General features: G+C 50.7%; 2 protein-coding genes across 14 annotated transcripts; one reads left to right on the top strand and one right to left on the bottom strand.

The window, feature by feature from the left end:
• Positions 1 to 153: 153 nt before the first annotated feature.
• Positions 154 to 4,966, top strand: MTX1 (metaxin 1). The gene is made up of 8 exons (XM_004284619.3): positions 154 to 284; positions 1,264 to 1,333; positions 1,462 to 1,541; positions 3,307 to 3,399; positions 3,570 to 3,752; positions 3,879 to 3,955; positions 4,374 to 4,528; positions 4,629 to 4,966. Exons 1-8 carry the CDS (start codon positions 204 to 206, stop codon positions 4,841 to 4,843), a joined length of 954 nt encoding a protein of 317 aa, XP_004284667.2. The 5' UTR covers positions 154 to 203; the 3' UTR covers positions 4,844 to 4,966.
• Positions 1,589 to 24,103, bottom strand: GBA1 (glucosylceramidase beta 1). 13 transcript variants are annotated; one of them, XR_007476688.1, is made up of 12 exons: positions 9,850 to 9,929; positions 9,376 to 9,463; positions 8,937 to 9,128; positions 8,672 to 8,818; positions 8,235 to 8,368; positions 7,837 to 8,009; positions 7,365 to 7,602; positions 6,799 to 7,023; positions 6,271 to 6,434; positions 5,724 to 5,840; positions 4,609 to 5,627; positions 1,589 to 1,773 (listed from the first exon to the last, which is right to left on the bottom strand). XR_007476688.1 is itself a non-coding variant. In XM_012538591.3 (12 exons), exons 2-12 carry the CDS (start codon positions 9,874 to 9,876, stop codon positions 5,522 to 5,524), a joined length of 1,611 nt encoding a protein of 536 aa, XP_012394045.1. In that variant the 5' UTR covers positions 9,877 to 9,929; positions 23,962 to 24,103; the 3' UTR covers positions 1,589 to 5,521. The 13 variants fall into 13 exon arrangements, 11 of the variants coding, with proteins under 11 accessions (XP_012394045.1, XP_033270587.1, XP_012394047.1 ...); XR_007476689.1 differs by having other exon boundaries at positions 1,589 to 1,770; XM_012538591.3 differs by adding an exon at positions 23,962 to 24,103 and having other exon boundaries at positions 1,589 to 5,627.
• Positions 24,104 to 25,814: the final 1,711 nt, after the last annotated feature.

The following is a 25,814-nucleotide window of genomic DNA, read 5'->3' as shown; positions in this document are numbered from 1 at the left end:
GGATCAGGCGGCGTCCGCCCTCCCCTGAAGCCCTCGGCCCCGCCCCACGCCGTCAGGCAGCCTCTCTGGCCGGGATAAGCCGCGCCCTTCTGAGGGCCTCCCCCGGCTCTCCACTGCGATCCGCCTGAGGGGCTGGGGGCGGATCCGCACAGTGGAGGGCGGAAGCGCAGGGGGAGGTGCTTCCGGGACAGAGGGCGGGCAAGATGGCGGCGCCCATGGAGCTGTTCTGCTGGTCAGGGGGCTGGGGCCTGCCCTCAGTGGACCTGGACAGCCTGGCCGTGCTGGTGAGGAGCGGCGCCGGTGCCCTCTGCTGCGCCCTGGAGGACTGGGGAGGGGGCCCGGACTAGCCGGTCATCCGAATTTTGCCAGGGCGCCTCAGCACGCGTGCAATGGGGGAAACTGAGGCCATCAAAGAGCGTGACTGGCCGGTATAGACTCAGTGTCCTGTGTCGTAGCAGCCTAGGTTTTGTTTAGCGATGGAAAGAGGCCTGATCAGGGGTTCAGAAGATGAGTTTTAGTTCTTGAACATCCATTTACTGGCTCTGTGACCTTGGGACGATCCCTTCTTTCTGGGCGCTGTTTCTTCATCCAGAGGTTTACTAAGGCTGGACGATCTCAGGGTTCTCCGGCTCGGCATTGCTGCTTTCTCCTCAGCCTCCCTTTCCTCCTCCTCAATCAACAGCATTTACTGAGTTTATTCTTTATTTAACCAAAGGGCCCACAGCCAGGCTCTGTAGAAAATGCTTTGGAGCCAGGCAGACTAGTTCACTTCACACATTCACTCACTCATTTAATAAGCATGTATTAGGCCTCTTCCAAATACTAAACATTGGCATGCAAAGATGAATAGCATTTGGTCCCTCCCCTGAAGTTGTTCACAGAAAGATAGACGTGTCAGCAAATAAGTGTAATAAAATGTTCAGGTGCTAAGTTATAAGTAGGAACAGGCCATAGAGACTGCCCAGGAAAGAATGGTTAGTGCTTCCAAATGAGGCTAGGTGTTCACCAGGTAGATGGCAGGAGAGGAGAGAGAGGGAAGGATTTTCCTGGCTGACTTGTAATCATGGACATGTCCATAATCTCTGTGAGCCTTGTGTTGCCCATTGTAAAATGGGAACAGTAATGTCTACCTCTTTTTTTGTGAGGCAATTCCTAAGCATAGGGCATAGCACAAAAGGTATTCAATAAATGTTATTTCTTTTCTTGATTCCCCTGTGGGGACCATGTCCCTGGCCTCTCTGCCTTCTGCTTCCTTCCCTGCAGACCTATGCCAGATTTACTGGTGCCCCACTCAAGGTGCACAAGATCACCAACCCCTGGCGGAGCCCTTCAGGTACCCAGTGTCCCTGGGGGGTGAGGAAGGGAGTGTACAAGGGGAAGAGCAGGAGACAGACAGGGATGTGGTGCAGTTATGTATGGATAGGCAGCTCTCTGGTGGACATACTTCTTTCTCAACGTCAGGAACTCTGCCTGCCCTTCAGACCAGTCATGGAGAGGTCATCTCAGTACCACACAAGATCATCACCCACCTTCGAAAAGAGGTAGGTGGCTTGGGTAGGGGGGCTGCCAGTGAGAGACGTTCAGTCAATTCAGTGCAACACACATTTATTGAGTACCAAATATATGCCAAACCAGACACAGGGGACCGAGCTTCAAGGAACATATAGTCTGGTTGAGGAGACACAGACGTGTTGCTGTGATGTAGTAAGTAGTAGGGTAGAGATTTAGCTAGGCCACTGTCAAGGCATCTGGAGGCACAATGACTTCTGCCTGCTGGGTGAGGAGGGAGAGATGAACAGGCTGATGACACATGGAAGGGAAAGGAGAGTAGGAGAGAACAGTTGGCTCAGATGAGGTCCTCAAAGATGAGACCAGAAAAAAAAAGATGGCACCAGACAGGGATTGCTAAGGGCCATTGCCCTTTTTTCAGGGACCAGGTTGGGCTTTATAATATGGGGCTCAGGATGGACGAGGCTAAGAGCCAGGGTGGGGAAGTTGAGAGAGCATTACGAGAGGACTGGGGAGGCTTAGGCTGTGCTTTTCACTGTCATTGGCTGTGTGACCTTGAGCAAATTGCTTAACCTCTCAGAGCCGTAAGCTTCTTATTTGTAAAACTATGGGGCTTAGCCAGGATGCTTTCCAAGGGCTCTTCTAGTTTCATGGTCTAGTTCCAAAAGTGAACATATTGTCAGAAATGGGGCCCTCGGGGCTTCCCTGGTGGCGCAGTGGTTGAGAGTCCGCCTGCTGATGTAGGGGACATGGGTTCGTGCCCTGGTCCGGGAAGATCCCACATGCTGCAGAGCGACTGGGCCCGTGAGCCATGGCCGCTGAGCCTGCGCGTCCAGAGCCTGTGCTCCGCAACTGGAGAGGCCACAACAGTGAGAGGCCCGCGTACCGCAAAAAAAAAAAAAAGAAAAAAGAAATGGGGCCCTCATTCATTTCTACTTTCCCAAAGGTGGAGGAACCAGGGAATTAATGGAGGCTTGAGAGGGGATCCAGGTAAAAGCCAGAGTTCCTGGCGGGACTCGGCTATTGTTGCCTTATGTATGAACACAGCTTTCCCAGTTTCCAAAGAGTTTTCTCCTAACACAGCCACACTGAGAGAAAGATTATTATCCCTATTCCATGAGGGAGAATGAGGCTCAGAGAGATTTAAGGATCACACTCAAGAGGTTATTTGGGGACAGCGTTTACTCAGGATGTGGAGGAGGGTGCTGAGGAGCAGATACTGGAGCCTACAAGGTGTGGCAGGCTGAGACCTGGGGGTATGGTTGGAATGTGTGTGGTGGTGGCGCCTGGGCCATGGAATGACATAGAAGAAACACCCAAGAGCTGGGCACTGGGGCCTAGACGTGGGTTCACTGGGTCTTGGGAGCATGAGGATGGCGTCCCCTAGTACCCGAGGCACTGACTGAGGCCCAACCTGCATCTGAGCTCCGCTCTGCTAGTTTTGTGGTGTCTGGATCGGAGAAGTTACTGTTAGAAAGTTGCCGTCAGCAGGCATCCTGCCAACTTTCTGTGGAAACTCTGGGAGCTGCTCCTGGTTTGTGGCTGGGCCTTCCTTCCAACTCCCAATGGGCGCGGGACCTTGACGGCCAGCAGGCTCCAAGGTCCAGGCTTCCCGCCAACAGCAACAGGCTACTGACTGGGCCCAGGCAAGGGGGCCTCAGCGAGCAAAGCCCCACACTCTACCTCTGCTACACTCAGAGGTCAGTGTGGGTGGTGCCAGACAGGATGCCTCCCTCCTTGAGGAAGTGTCCCTGGAGTCCTCCAGCATCCACCTCACAGTGGATGTTTCCTCCACAGAAGTACAATGCTGATTATGATCTGTCAGCCCGGCAAGGAGCAGACACCTTGGCCTTTATGTCTCTGCTGGAGGAGAAGCTGCTCCCGGTGCTGGTGAGTGTGCCCAGACCTCCCAGCATGGGTGGTCAGTGGGGGAGGGGGTCGGGCATACACACAGACACCCCCCCACAGGCTTGGAGCAGCGTGGGGACCAGAAGCCCACCCTGGGTCAGGCAGGTGCACTGGCTCAGACCTGCTTCTTCCTTCCTATACACCCAATCCAGATACATACTTTCTGGGTAGACGCCAAGAACTATGTGGAAGTAACCCGGAAGTGGTACGCAGAGGCTATGCCCTTTCCCCTCAACTTCTTCCTGCCTGGCCGCATGCAGCGGCAGTACGTGGAGCGGCTGCAGCTGCTGTGTGGGGAGCACAGGCCAGAGGAGGAGGAAGAGCTGGAGAAGGAGGTACCTCTGGGACAGGGGGCTGTTGTATGAGAGGAGCCCCCAGGGCGATGGCCAGGAGTGGGAGTGCCTGGCAGGGGAGGTGGCACTGTTCCCGCAGCCGCAAGCTGACCTGGTGTCCCCCTATAGCTGTACCAGGAAGCTCGGGAATGCCTGACCCTTCTCTCTCAGCGCCTGGGCTCTCAGAAATTCTTCTTTGGAGATGCGTGAGTCTGACTCCCGGGGAATCATAGGTGGCTTGGAAGAAGGTACAGGTTCAGACAGCCACAGAGGCTAGGGTGGGCTCAGGCTCTGGAAAAGAGGTCCTCGGGACAGACATTGGATCTGGTGACAGTGGGGCTGTGTGTGGGCCCGGAGCCGCCTCAGTGGTACAGGAGGGTGGGAGGGCCGCCAGGCCCAGGAGGGGCCTGCTGGCTGTGGGGCACTCAATGTGCCCTTTATGCAGCCCTGGGATAGAGTCCCATTCAAGGCAGGCTGGCGCCACCTGGGGCGCCTTCCCCACACCAGGACCAGAACTGTGTGTCCTCTCCTCCCCTGCTGCCCAGAGCCTACCTTTCCAGGGCCGACTCTTCCTCCGACTCCATCTGTCCCCCTTCTCCATCCCACCCTTTCTCTCTGCTGCAGCCCCGCCTCCCTGGATGCCTTTGTCTTCAGCTACTTGGCCCTGCTGCAGCAGGCGAAGCTGCCCAGTGGGAAACTGCAGGCCCACCTGCGGGGGCTGCACAACCTCTGTGCCTACTGCACCCATATCCTCAGCCTCTACTTCCCCTGGGAGGGAGGTAAGGGGCAGATGGGTGGGGGGTGGGCGCTAGCTCTGCGGAGAGTGGGCAGCGATCCAGAAACCAGCCCCCCGACCCACCTTCCTTCCTTGCCCCTCAGCTGAGGTGCCACCTCCACGCCAGACACCAGCAAACCCAGAGACTGAGGAGGAGCCATATCGGCGCCGGAACCAGATCCTATCCGTGTTGGCGGGGCTGGCAGCCATGGCGGGTTATGCCTTGCTCAGTGGCATTGTCTCCATCCAGCGGGCACCACCTGCCCGGGCCCCACGCACACGGGCCCTGGGCATGGCTGAGGAGGTTGAAGAGGAATGATTTATCCTCATGCTCCCAGGACTGATTTTTCTACTGTCATGCATTCCAGAGGCTCCTGTGTTTCCCCATTGTTGGTATGGCTGGAAATGGGGTCCCACCCCCAGAATAAAACTGCTCACACTGGCTGGGATCAGACATTCTCTCCTTTAAGAGGCTGCCATTTTTCCTCGCTGGACCAAGGGGGCCATCTGGGTGCTTGAGTCTACCCACTGGTGCTTGGCTTCTTTCACTGCCTGTGCCCTGGTGCTGACATCTGCATGGACCTGGTTCTGCATCTCCAAGAAAGACAAGCACTTCCCAGTTTTGGGTTCAGCTTTCCTAGTCTCTTCCTTTCCTTAATCTCTCTTGCCATCCACCCCCCACCCCTGTGTTTGTACAGACAGTGAGCTCACCCTGGGCCTGGGCCCAGTTTCCACAGGCAACCAGCACACAGCACACGCTCACACAAGCATGGGGGTGGAGGACCACTGGGGCCTCCCGGTCCTTTCCCTAGGGGCCTCCAGCCCCTGGCACCAACTAGAGGGGAGAGTGAGTCACCCAAACCACTGCCTCTGGGCTTACGTCACTTAAGCTCCCCCCCAGTCCTGCTGCACCCTCTGTAGCCACAGACAGCATGTGAGCTGACTATCCCTTCGATGTCCATGCTGAGCCTTGGCACCTGCTTGGGTATCTGTCCCATCACTGGCGACGCCACAGGTAGGTGTGAATGGAGTAGCCAGGTGAGATAGCTTCCACGAAGCCCACGGCAGGATCCTTGATGGTAAGAGGCACATCCTTAGAGGAGCTGGGGGAGATAGGGAGGAGAAGCTGAGAGTGTGATCCTGCCAACCAAGCCCACCGTCTTGTCCTCAGCCCAGTTCCCAGGCCCCACTGCTCTCACCGGTTTAGCACGACCACAACTGCAGAGCCATCGGGATGTATCAGTGCCACTGTGTCCAAGTCATTCTTCTCACTGGCAACCAGCCCCACTCTCTGAGATCCCTCAGGAATGAACTTGCTGAAGTGGGAACAGGCATCGTCAGGGACCCCAGCCCAGCTCCCCTGGCCCTGAGGGCAGCTCCCATCAGTCTCTCACTTAAGAAGTCATCTTCCCTACCACCTACCCCCTCCCTCTAGAACCCTTCCAAAGCTCTGCCCTAACTCTCCAGGCCTCAAGCTGTGCGGCTGGGCGTGCCCTGCCCTCCCGCCTCCCAGTCCCAGCATCAGCATCGGGCATTCAGGGATTGTCTGTGTCTTGAATGCCAGCTAGTCACTGCCTGCCTAGATGGTGCAAGGGGGACATGCGTGCTGCTCCCAAAGTTCCCACCCTCAGCACCTTCCTGCTTCCTCACTGGGGCGGGGGGAGGGGGGAGAGGGGGCGGGGATACAATCCCAGTGCAGGAGATGCCAGGACTGGTGTGGAGTGGGGGTGCCTGCCCTCCACTCACCTGAAGTGGCCAAGGTGGTAAAACATGGGCTGTTTGTAAAATGTGTCCTTGGCGATGTCCACAATGATGGGGCTGTCGACAAAGTTGCGCACCCAATTGGGTCCCCCCTCAGGGTTTAGGGCGAGGTTCCAGTCAGTCCAGCCGACCACATGGTAGAGGAGGTTCTAGGGTAGGAACAGGGCAGAGACAAAGGCCCCCAGTGAATACAGTTAAGTGTCACATGAGGGAGACGGGCTATGGTGCCTCAGCCTTTGTGAGGGGAGTAATATCTAAGGAGCGAGGGTTTGTGAGGACAGAGGCATCGCCAGAGAAGCTGAGGAATCTGAGGCAGATGTAACCGCTCAAGCATTTGGAACGAGGGTGATGGTGTGCAGATCTGTGAAGGGAAGGCAACAGAGGGGATCATGATATCCCAAAATTTGCTCCAAAGAGTAAGCCAGCTGGGGAAAAGCTGGAGAGGAGCCTTTGGTGAGACTAGCAAGGGGTCTGAGGTGGTCTGCTTTGCGGAAAGGGAGACAGGTGGTTCACCGTGATGATGCTGTGGCTGTACTGCATCCCTCGATCCCAGGAGCCCAGCCGCACGCTCTGCTCCCAGAACTTGGAGCCCACACAGGCCTCTGAGGCAAAGAGCATGGTGTCGGGGAACAGGCGATGTGTCTCCCCCAGGGTGGCTTTTGCTGGAGCCAGAAAGTCCAGGTACCAATGTACAGCGATGCCATGAACATACTTAGCTGCTTCTGGGTCTGCCAGCACCTGTACAGGGAAAGGGAAGGACTACTGGGGAAAGAGAGCCACTGAGGCTGGGTCCTGCACAAAGGGTTCTGGAAGAGGCACTAGGACCTGAGAAGTGGGCAGTGGGATGAACACAACTTGGGGTTAAAGTGACAACCGTGGAGATTCATGGGGCCCTGGAGATGCAGAGGGGGATCACCACCACCACCAGCACCCCAGGGGTGCCACCTGGGCACCTGGTTCCAGCCAGGGTGCTCTAGGAATCAAGAGTTGGGGCAGGGAAGGCACTCTGTTCGGGAGCCAGCCATTCGGATGCTGGGCTTGGGGGTCACTAGGGCACCCATGGAGCTCCTGGTCCTTACCACCTGGGCCCAGTGGGGCAGCAGGAGGCGTTGGTCATCTAGCATGAGCAGTCGGACGTTGCGGTGTGTACTGTTGGCCAGGGTGGGGCCCAGGTCACGGGCGATGAAGTCTCGCTGGTGTTCAGGGGTGAAGCCCAGGCACTGGAAGGGGTACCCGCTAAATAGCCCTGCAGAAGGCTCGTTCTCAGCTGTCACTGCCCAGAACTGTAACTTGTGCTCAGCATAGGCATCCAGGAACCTGGCGAGGGAAAGGGTGTGAGTGATCATGGCCAAGACAGGGAACCAAGACCCTGGGGAATAGGAGGCCTGACTGGGTGGGGGGAAACTGAGGGCCCTGAGTCTGAAAGACCCAGAAGGTAGAAAGGTGAGCTGAGGAGATCTGGAGGCGGAACCAGATCAAGGGCTGGGACATAGACCAGGGTGTCCAAGATGGGAGGCTGGTCCGGACCCCATGGCCCTGCTGTTCCCTTACTTGACAAAGTATCTGGCCCAGGTCTGGTGGTAGAGATCCCCTGGATGACCCTTGAGTGTCCCCTTCCCATTCACTGCCCCATTGGTCTTGAGCCAAGTGGGTGATGTCCAGGGACTGGCAAAGAGTGAGACAGGGCGCTGGGCCAACTCCAGGGCTCGGTGAATCAGGGGTATCTAGAAACAAAGGTGGTGAGGAGAGAGGCATCCAGAGTTGGAACATAAACAGACTGGCCCACCCAGTGTATCAGGCCTAGCTATCAGCCTCCTCCCTCCCACCCCAGGACAGAACACAGAGAGCAGAGGGCACGTTCTATGTCTCTCTGCAGACTGCTCTAGCCCGAGGCCTCTCAACCACCAGGCATCAATGCCACCGGGGCCTGAGGCAGCCAGAGTGGCCACCTTGAGCTTGACATCTTCCTCTGGGAGGCTGAAGTTGAGCAACTGGAAGTCATCAGGGGTGTCAGCATAGGTGTAGGTGCGGATGGAGAAGTCACAGCTGGCCATGGGGACCCGCATGATGTTGTATTCGATTCCTGCAGAAAAAGAAGACCAAGATATGTGTGTCTGAGTCAGTAGGAGAATGTGGGGCATTGTCTACCACTTGCCAGTCCTAAATTACGTCTGAGTTGAGGGCTAAGGGGAACTTGGGCTCTGGGTGAAGCGCAGACCTACTGAGCCTGAGAGGCCCCAGGCACTCAGCAGAAGATGGGTAGGACAATCTTTTTTTTCACTGGGCATTAAGAGAGACCCATATGTCAGGGATGGGTGGATGTCAGGGTCAAAGGAAAGGTCAAAGTGTCAATTGCACTATGTCATCTTGTCCCCTTCCTCCTTACCTTCTTTAGAGAAGTACGATTTGAGTAGTAAATCCCGTGCAGGAGGTGACAGGGCAAGGATGTTGAGAGCAGCAGCATCTGTCACGGCCCCTCCAAAACCCTTCACTTTCTGGAACTTCTGATCTGGCTGCAGGGTCAACAGCAGCCCTGAGGACATCCGCAGGGAATAAAGGGTGTCAGTGCACAGGGGAGAAACTCCATGGTGATTGCCGGCATGATTTAGCTCCAGGAGGACCCCAGCCTGGGTGAGGGGTGTAGTGGTTACCTGTGCCTGTGCGGTTGGCCTGGATGGTCCCCAGACTCAGCTCCATTCGGCGCCCACTGCGTGTGCTCTCAAAGCGGCTGAAGGTGCCAGGGTCAGGCAGGGCCAGGGGGTCAAGAGAGTCACAGTATGTAGCATTGCAGACACAGACCACTGAGCTGTAGCCAAAGCTTTTAGGGCTGCAGGGGCGGGCACCTGGGACGGAGAGAGCACAAGAGAGGCAAGGGCTGAAGGAGGAAGATGGGGAGAAGGGACACACTAGTTGGAAGGAAAGACTGAATACTGATTTCAAAGATTCTCTTGATGTACCCCACAGTTGATCTCAGTCACTCAAAAGGGTTTAGTGAGCATCTAATGAAGGCTACCACCATATGTCAGAGACTACCAAAGGACCATAAGGCAGAAGGGTGCCTCGGGGCTCCCTCCCTCCTCCTTGACTCACCTGATGCCCACGACACGGCCTGAAGTAGAAGCAATCCCATGAGGCTGGGAGCCATGATGCCTACTCTGTCCTGGGGCTTGGGACACTCCTGAAAACAGGATGAGGAGAGGCTAGAGGGCAAGCCCCTCTCCACCTCTCATCTACTCTCCCAGGCAGGGCTCGGCTGCCTGTGGGCACCCAGCCTAGTCTCCCACCTTTAATAGAATGGAACAAAGCCCACAGACACCTGGGTCCAGACACCCTCCAAGCCCTCTGCTAATAATAGCTCTCTGCCCACCCCGACCAGGACCCTCCTCCACCCCTCGTCCTAACCATTTCTCCCTCAACCTCACCTTCCCTCCATCTGTCCCTCCATCAAAGGGCCGTGATGGCCTGGTTTCGAGGAGAGTGTGTCGTTCACTGAATTCCAGAGCCTGGAGGGCCAGGATTCCAGAAAGAGCGACAAGACCAATTTGGGAGCCCTGGCCCACTCACCTCTCTGGAAGGACTTGAAAACACCATCACCAGATGAGAAGACTGCGGGGTTCCCAAACCTCGGAGGGATAGAGTATCAGCTAAATAAAAACAGGGGTGCAGGAGCCTGAGGTAGCTCTACGTACCAGGTGAGCCCTGCGAGTTAATTCCGGCAAAATGGAGTGGATGTGTCACGTGATAACTATGGGAGCGTCACATGACACGAGAAGTGAGGCAATCGCAACCATACTTGTAAAGGGCAACTGACTGTCTTCTTCTGGGCTGTTGGTGATTATACACCCTATGAAATTCTGGAAGGCATGTATGGATGACAACTTTAGGAAGAATCTAGAAGAAAGATCTGAATGAAGGATTGGGTAGAGGCTCCCGAATCCCAAAGGATGGGAACCACAGCAGGCACATTGCTTTCTTGAGAAAAAATTTTAGTCATGCTAATAAAGGTGATACTAATAAAAGAGGTTCACTGTGCAAAATACTGAGGCCAAAATACTGAGAGATGATTAAGAAGTCTTTGCCTATCGAGGTTCAGAAGGCTCATAAGAGTCAGACTCTTACACGGATGGTAACAGATAAAGACAAAATTGGTAACAGGTGTGCACAGAGAGGCCCTTCATGCTGGGGTTATCCTGGAAGGTTTCATGGAGGAGAAGAGGTGAGGTTTAGGGAATATTAACCAGAGAAGTGCAGGGACGATGGGCCCTGGGCAGAGGGACAGTGCTTCTCCAGTCCTCACTTGTTTCATCATCAGATGCAGATGAGAAGGAAATCACAGGACAGGGGGGTTGTGTAAAGTAGTTCAGAAACTGGAAAGTGTGGTACGAAGCTGCATCCTCAGTGGATGTGACAAGGGGGTTGTCCAGGTGTTGCCTCATGGGCCACATCAAATTGATTCAGTGGGAGTGACACACAGAATTATGACCTGACTGACTACAGCTCTCTGAGCCTACTTCGTCACCTGTAAAGTGGAGGGAATACCACCACCTCACCAGGTCACTACTGAAATCAGGGAGATAAGCACAGTGCCTGGTACAGAGTAGACACTTGGGAACCACTTGTTTGTTGTGCCTTTTTGTTTTTTTAAATTATCTCAGTGAAGTCTTTCCAGACACACTCCAGGCAAAATTGACCATTTCTTCTTCTAGGTTCCTGTAGCCCTATGGGAGCTAGAGTCTCACTGAGACTATACTGAATATAGACTATACTGAATACAGTCTCAGTGAGACGAGCTTGGTTTGAATCCTGGCTCTACCACTTACTGGCTGTTTGACCTTCAATAAATTACTTAATCACTCTAAGCCTCTGTTTCCCATCTATAAAAGGGGAGAGATAACTCCTATCTCACAAAATTGTTGTGAGGTGGAAGTATGATAATGTGTGTCTAGCACACTGCTTGGCACCAAATACTGCAACAAGTTAGGGCTGTGTTTATGGAAGGAGCTTGGAGCTCCCCAAAGGAATGGCTTACTCATTCTAAGTAGAAGACCTGGCACAGGGTGGGTAGGTGCCAGCTTGTTGCATTGAATTGAACCATCATCACTATGTCATATCGGCCCCATCTAGACTTCCTGTTTTTCCAGGAAATGCTGCACAGGGCTTGTTCTTGGGAAGAGGGCAGGTGATCTTACTTCCCTCTAGTTCACTCACTCCACAAATATTTATGGATATTAAGTACTTACTACATTTGCCCCTACCTCCTCTGTTGGCTTTATTTATTTTTTAACATCTTTATTGGAGTATAATTGCTTTACAATGGTGTGTTAGTTTCTGCTGTATAACGAAGTGTATCAGCTATACATATACACATATCCCCATATCCCCTCCCTCTTGCGTCTCCCTCCCACCCTCCCTATCCCACCGCTCTAGGTGGTCATGAAGCACCGAGCTGATCTCCCTGTGCTATGTGCTCTGTTGGCCTTAGAGCCCCACTCCCCTCCCTGTTTCCCTCTGCAGGCACAGAGTTTGTGAGTGTCCTGTTTCTTCTCTCACAACGTGGTTTGCCCTTGAGGCTTTTATATTTTATTTTCTAAATAAAGTTGGTTATAATAAGGGCTAATAATATTTATTGAGTACTTATTCTGTGCTACTTCATGCTCATAGTCTCATTTTATTCTCATGTGGCAGATACTATTATTTTCCCCATTTTAGAGATGAGGAACCTAAGACTCTGAAAGGTCATGAAGTTGCCCTAAGTCGCTTGACTACTCAGCTGTGGAACCTGGATTTGTAATGAGGCGGGGCGGGCACATGGCCCCCTCAGCTCGCGGCTGTTAGCCCGAGACCCTGAGCGCCATGGTTAAAGGTCCCGCTCCACCAACAGTCAGCCTGGCAGTGGTCCTCTCAGCAGAGAGTGGGTTAGGCCGAGGCAGATCTCGGCCTTCTCGCCGGGACCCTCCAGGCCCTCCAGCCGCGGGGCCAGCGGGTGAGCTGGGGTGCCCCGGGGACAAGATGAGGGCTGTGTCCCGCAGAGCTACAAGCCCTCACCACAGCCACCCACTGGCCAGGTCCAGGCCTCAAAGCAGCAGCAAACCTCTGCCCCATCCCCCCCTGTGCAGCCTAATGGCAGCGGCGGTCTCCATGGGTCCCAGGCCATGGAGGCCTCAGCAACTGCAGTATATGGACACTGCCATTAAGGTAACAGCTTCAGGGACTTCCCTGGTAGCATCATGGTTAAGAATCCGCCTGCCAATGCAGGGGACATGGGTTTGATCCCTGCTCTGGGAAGATCCCACATGCCACGGAGCAACTAAGCCCGTGCACCACAACTACTGAGCCTACGCTCTAGAGCCCGCGAGCCACAACTACTGAGCCTGCGTGCTGCAACTACTGAAGCCCGCACGCCTAGAGCCCGTGCTCCACAACAAGAGAAGCCACTGCAATGAGAAGCCTGTGCACCGCAACGAAGAGCCCCGCTCTCCGCAGTTACAGAAAGCCTGCGTGCAGCAACGAACACCCAATGCGGCCAAAAATTTAAATTAATTAATTAATTAAAATAAATTTTTTAAAAAAGCTAACAGCTTCAACCAGCTTCAGTTTCTCCCTTCACATTTCTAAGACTGGTACAGCTTAGATCAGTTGTCTCCCGCTAGGAGGTGGCCAGAGGTCAGGGTTAAGCTGCAAGGACACTGCACATCATTATTTGAGGTCCACCTCTGTGGTTGGGGCTATTCTCAAAGAAGGGCAATCGTTGTGAGCTGGGAATTCACCTGACTGGTATTTGCTACAACATGTATTCCTATCAATTCTATACAAATCATTCTCTCCAGTGTAAATGAAAAGCCTGAGGGCCGGCTGGGTCCCTGGGCGCCTGGCTCCCTCAGTGATGATGGCTGGGCAGGGTCTGGGGACCTGGCCCTGAGGGTGCCGCCAGCTGAGATCTGCCTCTTCAGCAGGGCCTGGGCACTGGCAGTAAGACCCATACTGGGTGCTGCACCAACGCTCCCGGCAGGGTAACTGGCCCTCACAAGGACCCCCTCCTTTAGCCAGGGCCTGGACCTCAGAGAGTAAAGGTTGAGCCTTTGGGACCTTGCCCTTTCTCGTCAGAATAGAGAATAACATTTGTTTCGGTGGAGGTTTACAGGAATGCTGTGACCTGACCGTGACTTGACCTCAAGAACAAAGGATCTGACACCAAAGAAGTCTGCAACAACTAACCACAGCCCTCCCTCACCTTTCCTATAAATGAGCTTTGCTGAAAGCTTTCTTTCCGGGAGTTCGGGTTTTTAAGGCATAAGCCACCCGTCTCCTTGCACGGCCCTGCAATAAATCTTTTTCTCTCCAAACTCCGACGTTGTGGTATTGTTTGGCCTCACTATGCGTTGGGCACACGGACTTGCGTCCGATAAGATTTGTATCCAGGGTCCTATGACACAAATGACACATTTGATGAGTGCCTCCAGTGTGCCAAATGCTACATTAGCTGCCGGTTATTTTCAAAAGCTGCTGTGCTGGTCTGCAGCGTCTGTTTTGTATTGTTTTAAAATCGTCCCATGTTTTCTACACGTGTTTTACCTGCTCAAAATGAAGCCCGGGCTTCCCTGGTGGCGCAGTGGTTGAGAGTCCGCCTGCCGATGCAGGGGACGCGGGTTCGTGACCCGGTCCGGGAGGATCCCACATGCCGCGGAGCAGCTGGGCCCGTGAGCCATGACCGCTGAGCCTGCGCGTCCGGAGCCTGTGCTCCGCAATGGGAGAGGCCAAAACGGTGAGAGGCCCGCGTTCCGCAAAAAAAAAAAAAAAAAAAAAAAAAAAAATGAAGCCCAAGTTGGCTTCTGAAGTGCTGGCTACGTGGCAACATTTCTGGATCTGTGTTCTTCAAAGGCATTGGTCAGGGGATAACTTGTCAATAATGAAACAGAATCCAGGGCTCCCAGGTTGGGCAAGATGGATTGATTTTCAGCTGGGGAGAGGCAGGTCTGCCTCTCTTCCCAAGCTTCACTCTCCCTGTCCTGGGAGATCTCAGCCCAACAGCCTGAGCACCCCTTTTCATAAAAAGTATTTCCTCACATACTCTCTACTATCCTGAAATGAACCTATAGATAATATGACTTACCTACACACATAATTTAAGAGAATCAATATAGTTGCCTTAATTGGCATATAAAGGAAAGATAATGGGACTATTTTTTATAGCAAAATATGTTTTCAATAAGTAAATGCTTAGGCATGATTCCCTACAAGACATTATAAAATAGTCAGATATGTACTAACCTAAATGGAATAAATTAGGATTTAACAGAAGCAAAAACAGCCCATGAATTAATAATTTCAATATGTAAGTTTCATCATATGTCATTTTTACAATACGTAATTATTATTGTGCTGCAAAAACATAAAATATATGATAAAACAAAATGCTTAAAAGTCAATCTTTATGAATAAGATTCAGTGCATTCCACATGTCTTCACAAATTCACTATTTGATTCTAGGCCTTAGCAATTCAGTAAGGAAAAGGACAGTCTTTTCAACAAACGGCGCTGAGATGACTGGATATCATGCAAAAAGACAAACTTAGGGACTTCCCTGGTGGTGCAGTGGTTAAGAATCCGCCTGCCAATGCAGGGGATAAAGGTTCGAGCCCTGGTCCGGGAAGATCCCACATGCCGCGGAGCAACTAAGCCCGTGTGCCACAACTACTGAGCCTGCACTCTAGAGCCCATAAGCCACAACTACTGAGCCCACATGCCACAACTACTGAAGCCCGTGTGCCTAGAGCCTGTGCTCCGCAACAAGAGAAAACCCCACTCACCGCAACTAGAGAAAGCCTGTGCGCAGCAATGAAGACCCAAAGCAGCCAAAAATTAAAAATATATATATATAAATAAATAAATTTATTTTTTTAAAAAAAGATAAACTTAGACCCTTACCTCACTCCATAATCAAAAATCAAAGCAAAAAAAAAAAATCAAAGCAAAATGGATCGCAGACTTAAATGTAAGAACTAAAATGCTTAATTTTCTGGAAGAAGGAAGGCTAGGAGTAAATCTTTGTGACCTTGGATTAGCCAGTGGTTTCTTTTTCTTTTGTTTTAGGCAACAACAAACACTTGTTATTTCACATAGTTTCTGTGGGTAAGGAATTCAGGAGTGGCTCATCTGGATGGTTCAGACTTGAGGCTTCTCACAAGACTGTAGCCAAGATGTTGGTCAGGGCTGCTATCATCTGTAGTAGGCTTGACTGGGCTGAGGCTCTGCTTCCAAGTTAAGCCACTAACATAGGTGGTGAACTGGGGCTGGCTGTTGGCAGAAGGCCTCAGTTCCCTACCATGTGGAATAATTCATAGGGCTGCTTGAGTGTCCTCACAACATGGCAGCTGGATTCCTCTCCAGTGAGTGATCTAAGAGATTGTAAGGCGGAAGCCACAAGGTCCTAGCCTCAGGAGTCACACATTATCATTTTCACAATACCCTATTGGTTACACAGGTCTTCTATACAGATGTGTGGGGGGCAGAGGTGTAAACACCAGGAGGTGGGGATCATTTGGGGGCCATCTAGGAGGCAATCTGCCATAGTCCGTCCCCTGGCTTCTCATAAGTCATGTCCCTCCCACATGTAAATATTATTACTTCCTCCCAAGGTTCCCAGAAGTCTCATCTTCTTATAGCTTAAGTCCAGAATCTCTTTAGACAATGGTTTCTTATTTATGATTCCAAAACACAAATGACAGAAGAAAAAAAAGATAAATTGGACTTCATCAAAATGAAAAGTGTTTGTGTTTCAAAGGATGTCATCAAGAAAGTGAAAAGACATCCCACAAAATGGGATAAAATACTTTCAAATCATATCTCTGATAGAGGCCTAGTATCCAAAATATATAAAGGACTCTTATAACTCAGTAATTAGAAGATAACCCAACTAAAAAATGGGCAAAGGACTTGAATAGATATTTCTCCAAAGATAATATAAAAATGGGCAACAAGCGCATGAAAAGATGCTTGACAACATTAGTCATTAAGGAAACGCAAATCAAAACCACTATGATGGGCTTCCCTGGTGGCGCAGTGGTTGGGAATCCGCCTCCCGATACAGGGGACGCGGGTTCGTGACCTGGTCCGGGAGGATCCCACATGCCGCGGAGCGGCTGGTCCCGTGAGCCACGGCCGCTGAGCCTGCGCGTCCGGAGCCTGTGCTCCGCAACGGGAGAGGCCACGGCAGTGAGAGGCCCACGTACCGCAAAAAAACCCAACACTATGAGATACCACCTCATAGGCACTAGGATGGCTATGATCAAAAAGACAGACAATAACAAGTGTTAGCAAGGATGTGCAGAAATTAGAACGCTCATAGGTTACCGTGGGAATGTAAAGTGGTGCAGCCACTTTGGAAAACAGTTTGGCAGTTTCTCAAAATGTTAAACATAGAGTTACCATGTGACCCAGCAACTCCATTTCTAGGTATCTCCTTAAAAGAAATGAAAACATTTGTCCACCCGAAGACTCGCACATGAATATTTACAGCAGCGTTATTTATGGAAACAAACTAAATGTCCATCAGCTGGTGAATAAATACACAAATAGTGGTATTTCATTAAATGGAATACTATTCAGCAATAAAAAGGAACAAAATGCTGATACATGCTACGATATGAATGTACCTCAGAAACATCATGTTAAGTGAAAGAAGCCAGACAAAAAGACCACACATTGTGTGATTCCATTTATATGAAATTCCAGAGTAAGCAAATCTGTAGAGACAGAAAACAGATTAGTGTTTGTCTGGGGCTGGAGTGGGAATGGAGATTAACTGTTGCAAAACTCTGTAAATTTACTCAAAATCATTGAACTGTACACTTAAAAGGAGAAACTTTTATAGTACGTAAATTACACCTCAATGAAGCTAGTAAAAAAATTTTACTTTTATTACATATTTGCAGTTGGTTCATTGCTTTTGCAGGTACGCTACTGCATTGAAACTCTTTTAAACGAAGTATATTGCATAGCTGGAAGTGCTCTAATACACTGAGTAGACAGATGCAATAATGTCAAGACAATGTATTTTATTTAAGCCTCCTTCTCCATAATGATCTCCTCCTAAATTATTGGGCTGTTCAAAAAAACAAAAAAACACCTTGTAAAACTTTTCTGCATTATTATATAATGAAGTCCTGCTGATTTATATTTGATTTTATATTTGCATACATTGTTGTTGTTGTTTTAATAAATTTATTTATTTATTTGCCTGCATTGGGTCTTTGTTGCTGTGCATGGGCTCTCTCTAGTTGCGGTGAGTGGGGTTTTCTCTTGTTGCAGAGCACGGGCTCTAGGCGTGCGGGCTTCAGTAGTTGTGGCACGTGGGCTCAGTAGCTGTGGTTCGCAGGCTCTAGAGCGCAGACTCAGTAGTTGTGGCACACGGGCTTAGTTGCTCTGTGGCATGTGGGATCTTCCCGGACCAGGGCGTGAACCTGTGTCCCCTGCATTGGCAGGCGGATTCTTAACCACTGAGCCCCCAGGGAAGCCCTTTGCATATATTGTTGAGCAGAACATCCCAAAGTCAAGTAGAATGAGAGACAATTCTTCTTTGTGCAGGACTGTCCTCCATGTTATAGATGGTCTACCTTTCCTGTCCTTCCACTAAATCCTCAAAGTGCCTCCTAATCCTGGTCTCCACTAAAGAGACGTTTCCAAAATGCCCGCTAGGGGGTGACTGAGAACCACTGCCCTTAGGGGAGTCACCTCAAACGCCCAGGTTGCAGTAGCCACTAGGGACGTACTAGGTGGCCACAAATGCGTTCCTCGGTCCCCTTTGCACAGCACTTTTATTTTATTTTGTATTTTTTTTGGCCGTGCCGCAAGGCATGTGGGATCTTAGTTCCCCGACCAGGGATCGAACCTGTGTCCCTGCAGTGGAAGTGCGGAGCCTTAACCACTGCTCCGCCAGAGAAGTCCCTGCACAGCACTTTTTTTTTTTTTTTTGCGCTACGCGGGCCTCTCACTGCTGTGGCCTCTCCCGTTGCGGAGCGCAGGCTCCGGACGCGCAGGCTCCGGACACGCAGGCTCAGCAGCCATGGCCCACGGGCGCAGCCGCTCCGCGGCATGTGGGATCCTCCCAGACGGGGGAACGAACCCGTGTCCCCTGCATCGGCAGGCAAACTCTCAACCACTGCGCCACCAGGGAAGCCCTTGCACAGCACTTTTAAAAGACTCAGCTAAACACCAAGGGAGGACAACTGGGAAATAAATATAAGCGAAAAGCAGAAATACAAAAATAGGTTGGCTGACCCAGCACAAGAGTTCTGATCCCACTTCAGCCAGCCCTGTGACAAGCTGTAGGCTTGGCTCAGATAGCAAACTCCAGCCCTGGAGCCTGGCAAGTACCATGTCACAGGCTCCTTGCTCTTTGGGTCTCAGATCAACTCCCCAAGGAGGATGCCTCCTTCCCAGTTCCACTGTCACCTCCATGGTCAAGTCAAAGAGAGACACTCTTATGCCATGCATAGCAGAGTAGGTGCTCAAAAAATACTCAAGAGATGAATGAATGGATAAACCTTACCAGTCAACCTGGAACCTGTCCTTTCAGCTCTGGTTTCTGATCTGAAGATACACCACTCCTCCTGATTACTGACATCAAATGACTTGTTTCTCGGGCTTCCCTGGTGGTGCAGTGGTTGAGAGTCCGCCTGCCGATGCAGGGGACACGGGTTCGTGCCCCGGGCCGGGAAGATCCCACATGCCGCGGAGCGGCTGGGCCCGTGAGCCATCCCACATGCCGCGGAGCGGCTGGGCCCGTGAGCCATGGCCGCTGAGCCTGCGCGTCTGGAGCCTGTGCTCCGCAACGGGAGAGGCCACAGCAGTGAGAGGCCCGCGTACCGCAAAAAAAAAAAAAAAAAAAAAATCAACAAATAACTTGTTTCTCCAGTGAGACCCTTCTGCCCCTTAATTGCTAGGGTGTGGCTTCACCCTTGGATTCATCTGATTAACCAATTTTTTTCTTTCAGCTCTATTGAGATATAATTGATGTAACACTGTGTAAGCTTAAGGCGTACAACTGATGATTTGATACATGCATATGTTGCCAAATGATTATGGCAATAAAGTTAGTTTGATTAACCAACTCTTTTAAAAAAATATTTATTTATTTGGCTGTGCTGGGTCTTAGTTACAGCACGTGGGATCTTCGTTGCGGCATGCGGAAACTTAGTTGCAGGATATGGGATCTAGTTCCCTGACCAGGAATTGAACCTGGGCCCTCTGCATTGGGAGCACGGAGCCTTAGCCACTGGACCACCAGGGAAGTCCCTGATTAACCAACTCTTAAACAATAACCATAGCATACTTGTAAAGCCCAGTGCAAATGGAAAGTATTTGTACCTCACATGCTCCCATATAATTTTTCTCAAGATACCAACAGCCAACCTTTCATGAGTGCTTATTACATGCATTAGCCTGACAACCCCATGTTACAGACGAGAAAACTGACTTAGGTCAAGTGAGTGGCAGAGTCAAGCCTAAATTCAGGTCTGTCCTACCCTGAAGCCCAAGCAGCTCTTAGCCATCATGTCATACAGCCTCCCAGATATTTCAGTTGCATATTTTTAGTCTTCTGTAAGTTTATAAATGGTCACAGGGCAAATCTCATGGTTAATATTTCTCTGAAACTTTAAAACTCTTCACTTAGAGACAAGCACAGAATCGGGGCTCAAGTTTACTGAATGAATGAATGGGTTAAGTTACCAACCGCACCTTCTCGCTGTTTAAGGTCCTGCTTGTCAGTGTTTCAGAGACTGTCCTTGGTGTGGTTTGAAGCAAAGGAGTGGTGAACTTCAGGAAGAATGAGGTTAACTCTGAACAAGACTATTACAGTGAGAGTGAGACCTAACTAAGGCGATTTGGTGGAGGCAACAGGAAGTATGATTCAAATACTGAACAACTGTGAGCCTGTTCGCACATTCCTTATTGTTCTGAGCTTCCCATGCAGGGTTGTAATGAGGCTCATTGAAGATAACAGTATCTGAGAAGGGACTTCCCCGGTGGTGCAGTGGTTAAGAATCCACCTGCCAATGCAGGGGACAGGGGTTCGAGCCCTGGTCCGGGAAGATCCCACATGCTGTGGAGTAACAAAGTCCATGAGCCACAACTACTGAGCCTGTGCGCTAGAGCCCGCGAGCCACAACTACTAAGCCCACACGCCTAGAGCCTGTGCTCTGTAACAAGAGAAGCCACTGCAGTGAGAAGGCCCTGTACCACAAGGAAGAATAGCCCCCACTCACCACACTAGAGAAAGCCTGTGCGCAGCAACAAAGACCCAACGCAGCCACACACACAAAAAAAATCTGAGGTGTTCCTTGTGAACTGTAAAATTCCATATAGATGGCTAGAATTATTACTGTTATTGTTATCCAGGCTTCATTTCTTCCCTCCAGGTACAGTAGAAGGAGTCTTCTGTGCGAGGCCTCTACCTCCACCCTTGCTCCCTCCAGCCGCCACCATTTCTCTCCTGTTTCCCTCAAGAAGAGGCAATAAGGAAGGGTGTTTCAGCATGAACACCCGAGTGATTATACAGGATTGAAATCCTTGCTTCATTTCTCACTAGAACTGAGATATTGGGAAGTTTCTTGACTTCTCAGAGCTTCCGTTTTCTCATCTCCAAAACTCTTGCCTCATGGGTTGTTATGAGGATTTCAGGCAACAATGCATGTAATATTACTCAGAGCCAAACCTCTGGAATGAGTTGCTACACCTCTCTCCACTTCCTACACTCCATGGGCTGATACTGGACCTCCTGGCTCCAAAACTGCTCTTGCCAAGGTCACTAATGATCCCTCTGTTGCTAAGTCCAATGAATAGTGCTCAGCCTTTTTTTTTTTAATATAAATTTATTTATTTATTTATTTCGGTCTGCGTTGGGTCTTTGTTGCTGCGTGCAGTCTTCCTCTAGTTGCGGCGAGTGGGGGCTACTCTTCGTCGCGGTGCATGGGCTTTTCATTGCGGTGGCTTCTCTTATTGCGGAGCATAGGCTCTAGGCACAGGGGCTTCAGTAGTTGTGGCTCGCAGGCTCAGTAGTTGTGGTGCACAGGCTCAGTAGTTGTGGCACTCTGTGGCATGTGTGATCTTCCCGGACCAGGGCTCAAACCCGCGTCCCCTGCATTGGCAGGTGGATTCCTAACCACTGCGCCACCAAGGAAGTCCCTGCTCAGCCCTTATTCGACTGGACTTTTTACCTCCTAGAAGCACTCTCTTTTGTTTTCATGACTCCACACTCTGCTGCTTTGGATGTCCTCCCACTTCTTTGGCCGTTCCTTCTCTTTTGCAGGCTTCGCGTCCTCTTTCTGTCTGTTCCTTAGGGTTTTGTCCTAGGCCTTCTCTTCTCATACGTCATGCTCTCTCCACAGAGATAACCCATGGCTTTGACTAACCTTCTAGTTGTTTTCTGGTTCCACAATCTCCACTTCCAATCCCAATCCTTCTCCTGGGATGGACTCTGTGATGTGACTCTGCCCTCCAGACCTTTCCTCTGGGTGTCTCACAGACACTTCAGCAGGACCATCATGAGAGCATCATCTCCTCCAGCCAAACCCACTCTTCCTCCTGTGTTTTTTTTCCCCATGAATAGAACCTCTTCCTCACAGAACATGGGGTTCATCCTTGGCTCTGTCCTTTCCCTGTACCCTTCTCCCTGTCTATTCTCTTCTAAGCTACTGAAACATCTCTTGCTTGGCCTCCTACACTCTACTTTTCTCCTCCAATCCATTCACCAAGAACTGGATGGTCTAACTAAAATACAAATTCTGAAGCTACCACTCTCCCTCCTAAAATCCTTCAACGGCTCCACACTGCCTTTTAAGAGGGCTACCGGGACCTGGCATCTTTGTTCCAGTCTCATTTCTCACCTCTCCACTTGGACCATATGCTCCAATCACATTTCGTCTAATAGGCCACATTCCATCTTGCCTCTCTGCTCTATGCTATTTTCTTCTCCTCTCTTGAAAAAAAATGAATAACTATTCTTTTTCATCATTAACTCCTCAGCCTTAATATCCCTACCATCAGTACCATTTTCCTGACACCCCTGAATGAGCTGGGCACCCCTGCTATGTGCTCCCCAAGACACATATTTGACAAATCATAATTGGGCATCTACTATGTGCCAGGCACTGTTCTAGACCCTGGTGATACAGTAATGAATAAGATTATAAAGTCCCTGGCCCTATGGAGCTTATGTTCTAGTGGTGGTGGAAGACAAAAAACAGGTAATTTCAGGTGACCGTGAGAACTATGAAACAAAATAAAGGGGAAGGGGGACTTCCCTGGCGGTCCATTGGTTAAGACTTAGCCTTCCAGGGATTTCCCTGGTGGCTCAGTGGCTAAGAATCCGCCTGCCAATGCAGGGGACACGGGTTTGAGCCGTGGTCTGGGAAGATCCCACATGCCGTGGAGCAACTAAGTCCGTGCACCACAGCTACTGAGCCTGTGCTCTAGAGCCCACAAGCCACAACTACTGAGCCCACATGCCACAACTACTAAGCCCACGTGCCTAGAGCCTGTGCTCCACAACAAGAGAAGCCTGCGCACCGCAACAAAGACCCAACGCAGCCAAAAATAAAAAAAAATTAAAAATAAAAAAAAAGACTTAGCCTTCCAATGAAGGGGGTGCCGGTTCAATCCCTGGTGCGGGAGCTAAAATTCCCACATGTCTTGAGGCCAAAAAACCAAAACATAAAACGGAAGCAACATTGTAACAAATCCAGTAAAGACTTTAAAAATGGTCCACATCAAAACAAAAAAATCTTTAAAAAAAAAAGGGGAGTAAGGAAGCTGGACAGAAGGAGTGAGTGGGACAGTGATAAGCAGTGAGTTTGGAGTAAAAGGTTGGGGGTCAAGTTCTTCTGCAGGGCCTTGGTGGCCACAGTGAGGAGTCTGAATTTTGTTCCAAAATGGAAATTCACTGGACATTTTGGGGCAGGGAAGTGACAACATCAGATTTATATTTTTAAAAGATCACATTGGCTGCTGTGTAGGAATCAGACTGTAAGGGGCACGACGGAGACCAGCCTCCAATTACAGCCTGCCACAGACTGGCCCCCTTGTTCTACATCCTTTCTGCCTCAGAATCCTCCCAAAGGCTCTTTCGTATGCATCACTCTTCACCTCCATTTAGCCTAGGTAGTGCCTATTCATCTTTCTTTCAGAACTCAGCTCATATGTCATTTTCTCCAAGAAATTCTCTCCTTTCACACACACTCCTCCTGTGTGTGAGGAGCCCTTACATCTCCTTTGTAGCTCTTATTACATTTGCAATTAATTGTACAAATGGTTTAATGTCAGTTATAGCACCCAGTAGCCTGCTAACTCCTTTGTCTGCTGATCTGTCCGTGAGAAAGCCCAGTAGGGCGGGGATCAGTCTGTATCTCCAGTACGTAGCACAGCACCCGGTGCTCGTCCCGTGCTCATTGAACATCCGTCGGATGATTGAAGAATGGATAAATTACATAGACTTTCTTTCCACTCCACCCCTCAAAAAAGCAAGTGGGTAGAAGAGGATTTGAAGATTTCCCCCTCTTCTTCATTAGTAAAATACAACCATCCCTACAATTAATAATAACAATGATGATAAAAAGGTGAAGTGCAGACGCAGGGAAAGGAGAGTTAAGATCCCAAAAGTGCAAAATCCATTACGCCTACCGTCGGCGAAGCGAAACAGCAGCCCCAAACGGAGGCGAAGGGAAATCCCAGAGCAGCCTGCAAAGCGGGGTGGGCGGGGCGGTAGAAGGGGGCTCAGCAGAGCTAGGCTGCACTGCACCACGCGCAGCCGCGAGCCCCGCGGGGCCGGCGGGGCGGGGCCGGGGCCTAGCTCAAGAAGGGAGACCCCCGAATCGTCAGGAGGCGGGACGCAGGCCCTTTCCTCACGTCCTATTGGTTGTGCTGGGGACGGACTGTTTTCGCTGACCAGCCGTAGCCCTAATAGGGCGCAAGCGTATCTGGGGGTCTATTCGGAAAGAGGGCGCGGGAAGGGAGAAGCGCGCATGCGCCTCGTTTTACACTCACCAGCACACTCTAAGGGTTGGGGGAGATTGAAGATGGATTCTTGAACTTCCTCCGTTGGGAGCCTCAGGATAGGGACCATTCAGTGCCCAGAAACTGCCCCGTTGGGAATCCCAATCTCCAATCCCTGCTACCTCATTTTGTCGTTCTGGCTGCGCCCTAACTCTCCCTCCCTGAAGCTGGGTTGTTATGATGGTGAATTATTCAAGAAGCCTTGCAGCCAGACGCCATCTATGGGCAGTGCCTCTCCCTACCCGCTTCCTCTCCTGTAGGGCCCCACGGCTATCCCCGAAGTCATAGAGTCTCCAAGCTGTTTACAAGTCCCCACTCTGCCTTTTAATAACTTAATGAGTTTGTTGAGGACCTACTAAGTGTTAGATCCAGTGCAATGAGCAAGCCCCTGCTCTCAGGAGCTTGCATTCTGTGGGACGACACAGAAAACAAAAACAAGGTAATTTTGGTTAGTGACGGGTGTTCAAAACAAGGCGGTATGATAGAATGGGGAGTGCTCAACAAAAACGTGAGAATGGAACTAAGACCCGAATTAGGTGAAAGCAACAGATATAGGGCATCGAGTTTCGTGTTGGTGAAGAGCTAGCTCGTGCAAAGGCCCTTGTGCAACGCAGTCTGGCTGAAGCAGAGTGGACCAGGTTGTACCTGACCATAGTTTCATAAGGAGTTTGGAGATTATTCTAAATACAGTGGAAAGCCAGTACGTTTAGGCAGAACTTTAATATGACACGATTTCTTATCACTTTGCTGAGTGGAGAATGGATTGTAGGAAGAATGGAAATAGATCAAGAGGTTGGGAGAGAGGGTGATGACTAGGGCTAGGTAGCTGTGAGACATGGATGAATTCAGGGTAGGATCAGATGTGTTAGATGAGGGGAAAGAAGAAATGAGGGTGATTCCCAAGCTTATGGAAGGTGCAGCTAGGTGAGTGATGGTGCCACTTATTGAGATGGGGGGTGTTGGAAGAGGAACAGGTGCTGGGGTGGGAATCAAGAGTTCCATTGTGGCCATCTTGAGTCTGAGAGGCCCATTAAATATCCAAGCAAAGATGTCAAATTGGAGGTTGGAGCTCACGGAGAGGTAAAGGAGAGAGTTATCCATGAACACATAGATGGCCTTTAAAGCCATGGATCTTGACAGGGCCACTTACAGACTGGAGGTAGACAAAAGAGGGCCAAGGGAAGCGCCCTGGAGCCCTCCAGTGTTAAGCGGTTGGGCAGAGGTGTGAACTCTGACAAGATACCAAGACAGTAAAGTAGAAGAAAAATTAGGAGAGTATGATGTTTTCAGAGACAAGGGAAAAATTCAAGAGGAAAGATGCTGATTATCTGGGTTAAATGCTTCTTAGAGTTCAAGTGAAACGCAGGCAGAGAATTGGCCAGTGGGTCTAACTTTTTTGCTTAATGAAAAATTTGTCAAGAGCAGTGCCTGGGGGCTTCCCTGGTGGTGCAGTGGATAAGAATCTGCCTGCCAACGCAGGG

This window comes from Orcinus orca, chromosome 1, assembly GCF_937001465.1.
Source record: "Orcinus orca chromosome 1, mOrcOrc1.1, whole genome shotgun sequence".
NCBI lineage: Eukaryota > Metazoa > Chordata > Mammalia > Artiodactyla > Delphinidae > Orcinus > Orcinus orca.
The sequence above is the reverse complement of the archived record's forward strand: the minus strand, read 5'-3'. Positions and strand labels throughout refer to the sequence as shown.

Excerpts from the sequence above, each read along its gene's own strand:
- MTX1 (XM_004284619.3), top strand. The coding sequence starts at position 204 with ATGGCGGCGCCCATGGAGCTGTTCTGCTGGTCAGGGGGCTGGGGCCTG. Across the intron at positions 3,400-3,569 it reads AGAAGCTGCTCCCGGTGCTG|ATACATACTTTCTGGGTAGA; the intron begins GTGAGTGTGCCC and ends CACCCAATCCAG. Across the intron at positions 3,956-4,373 it reads AAATTCTTCTTTGGAGATGC|CCCCGCCTCCCTGGATGCCT; the intron begins GTGAGTCTGACT and ends TCTCTGCTGCAG.
- GBA1 (XM_012538591.3), bottom strand. The coding sequence starts at position 9,876 with ATGGTGTTTTCAAGTCCTTCCAGAGAG. Across the intron at positions 8,819-8,936 it reads GGCCAACCGCACAGGCACAG|GGCTGCTGTTGACCCTGCAG; the intron begins GTAACCACTACA and ends GGATGTCCTCAG. Across the intron at positions 5,841-6,270 it reads TACCACCTTGGCCACTTCAG|CAAGTTCATTCCTGAGGGAT; the intron begins GTGAGTGGAGGG and ends TTCCCACTTCAG.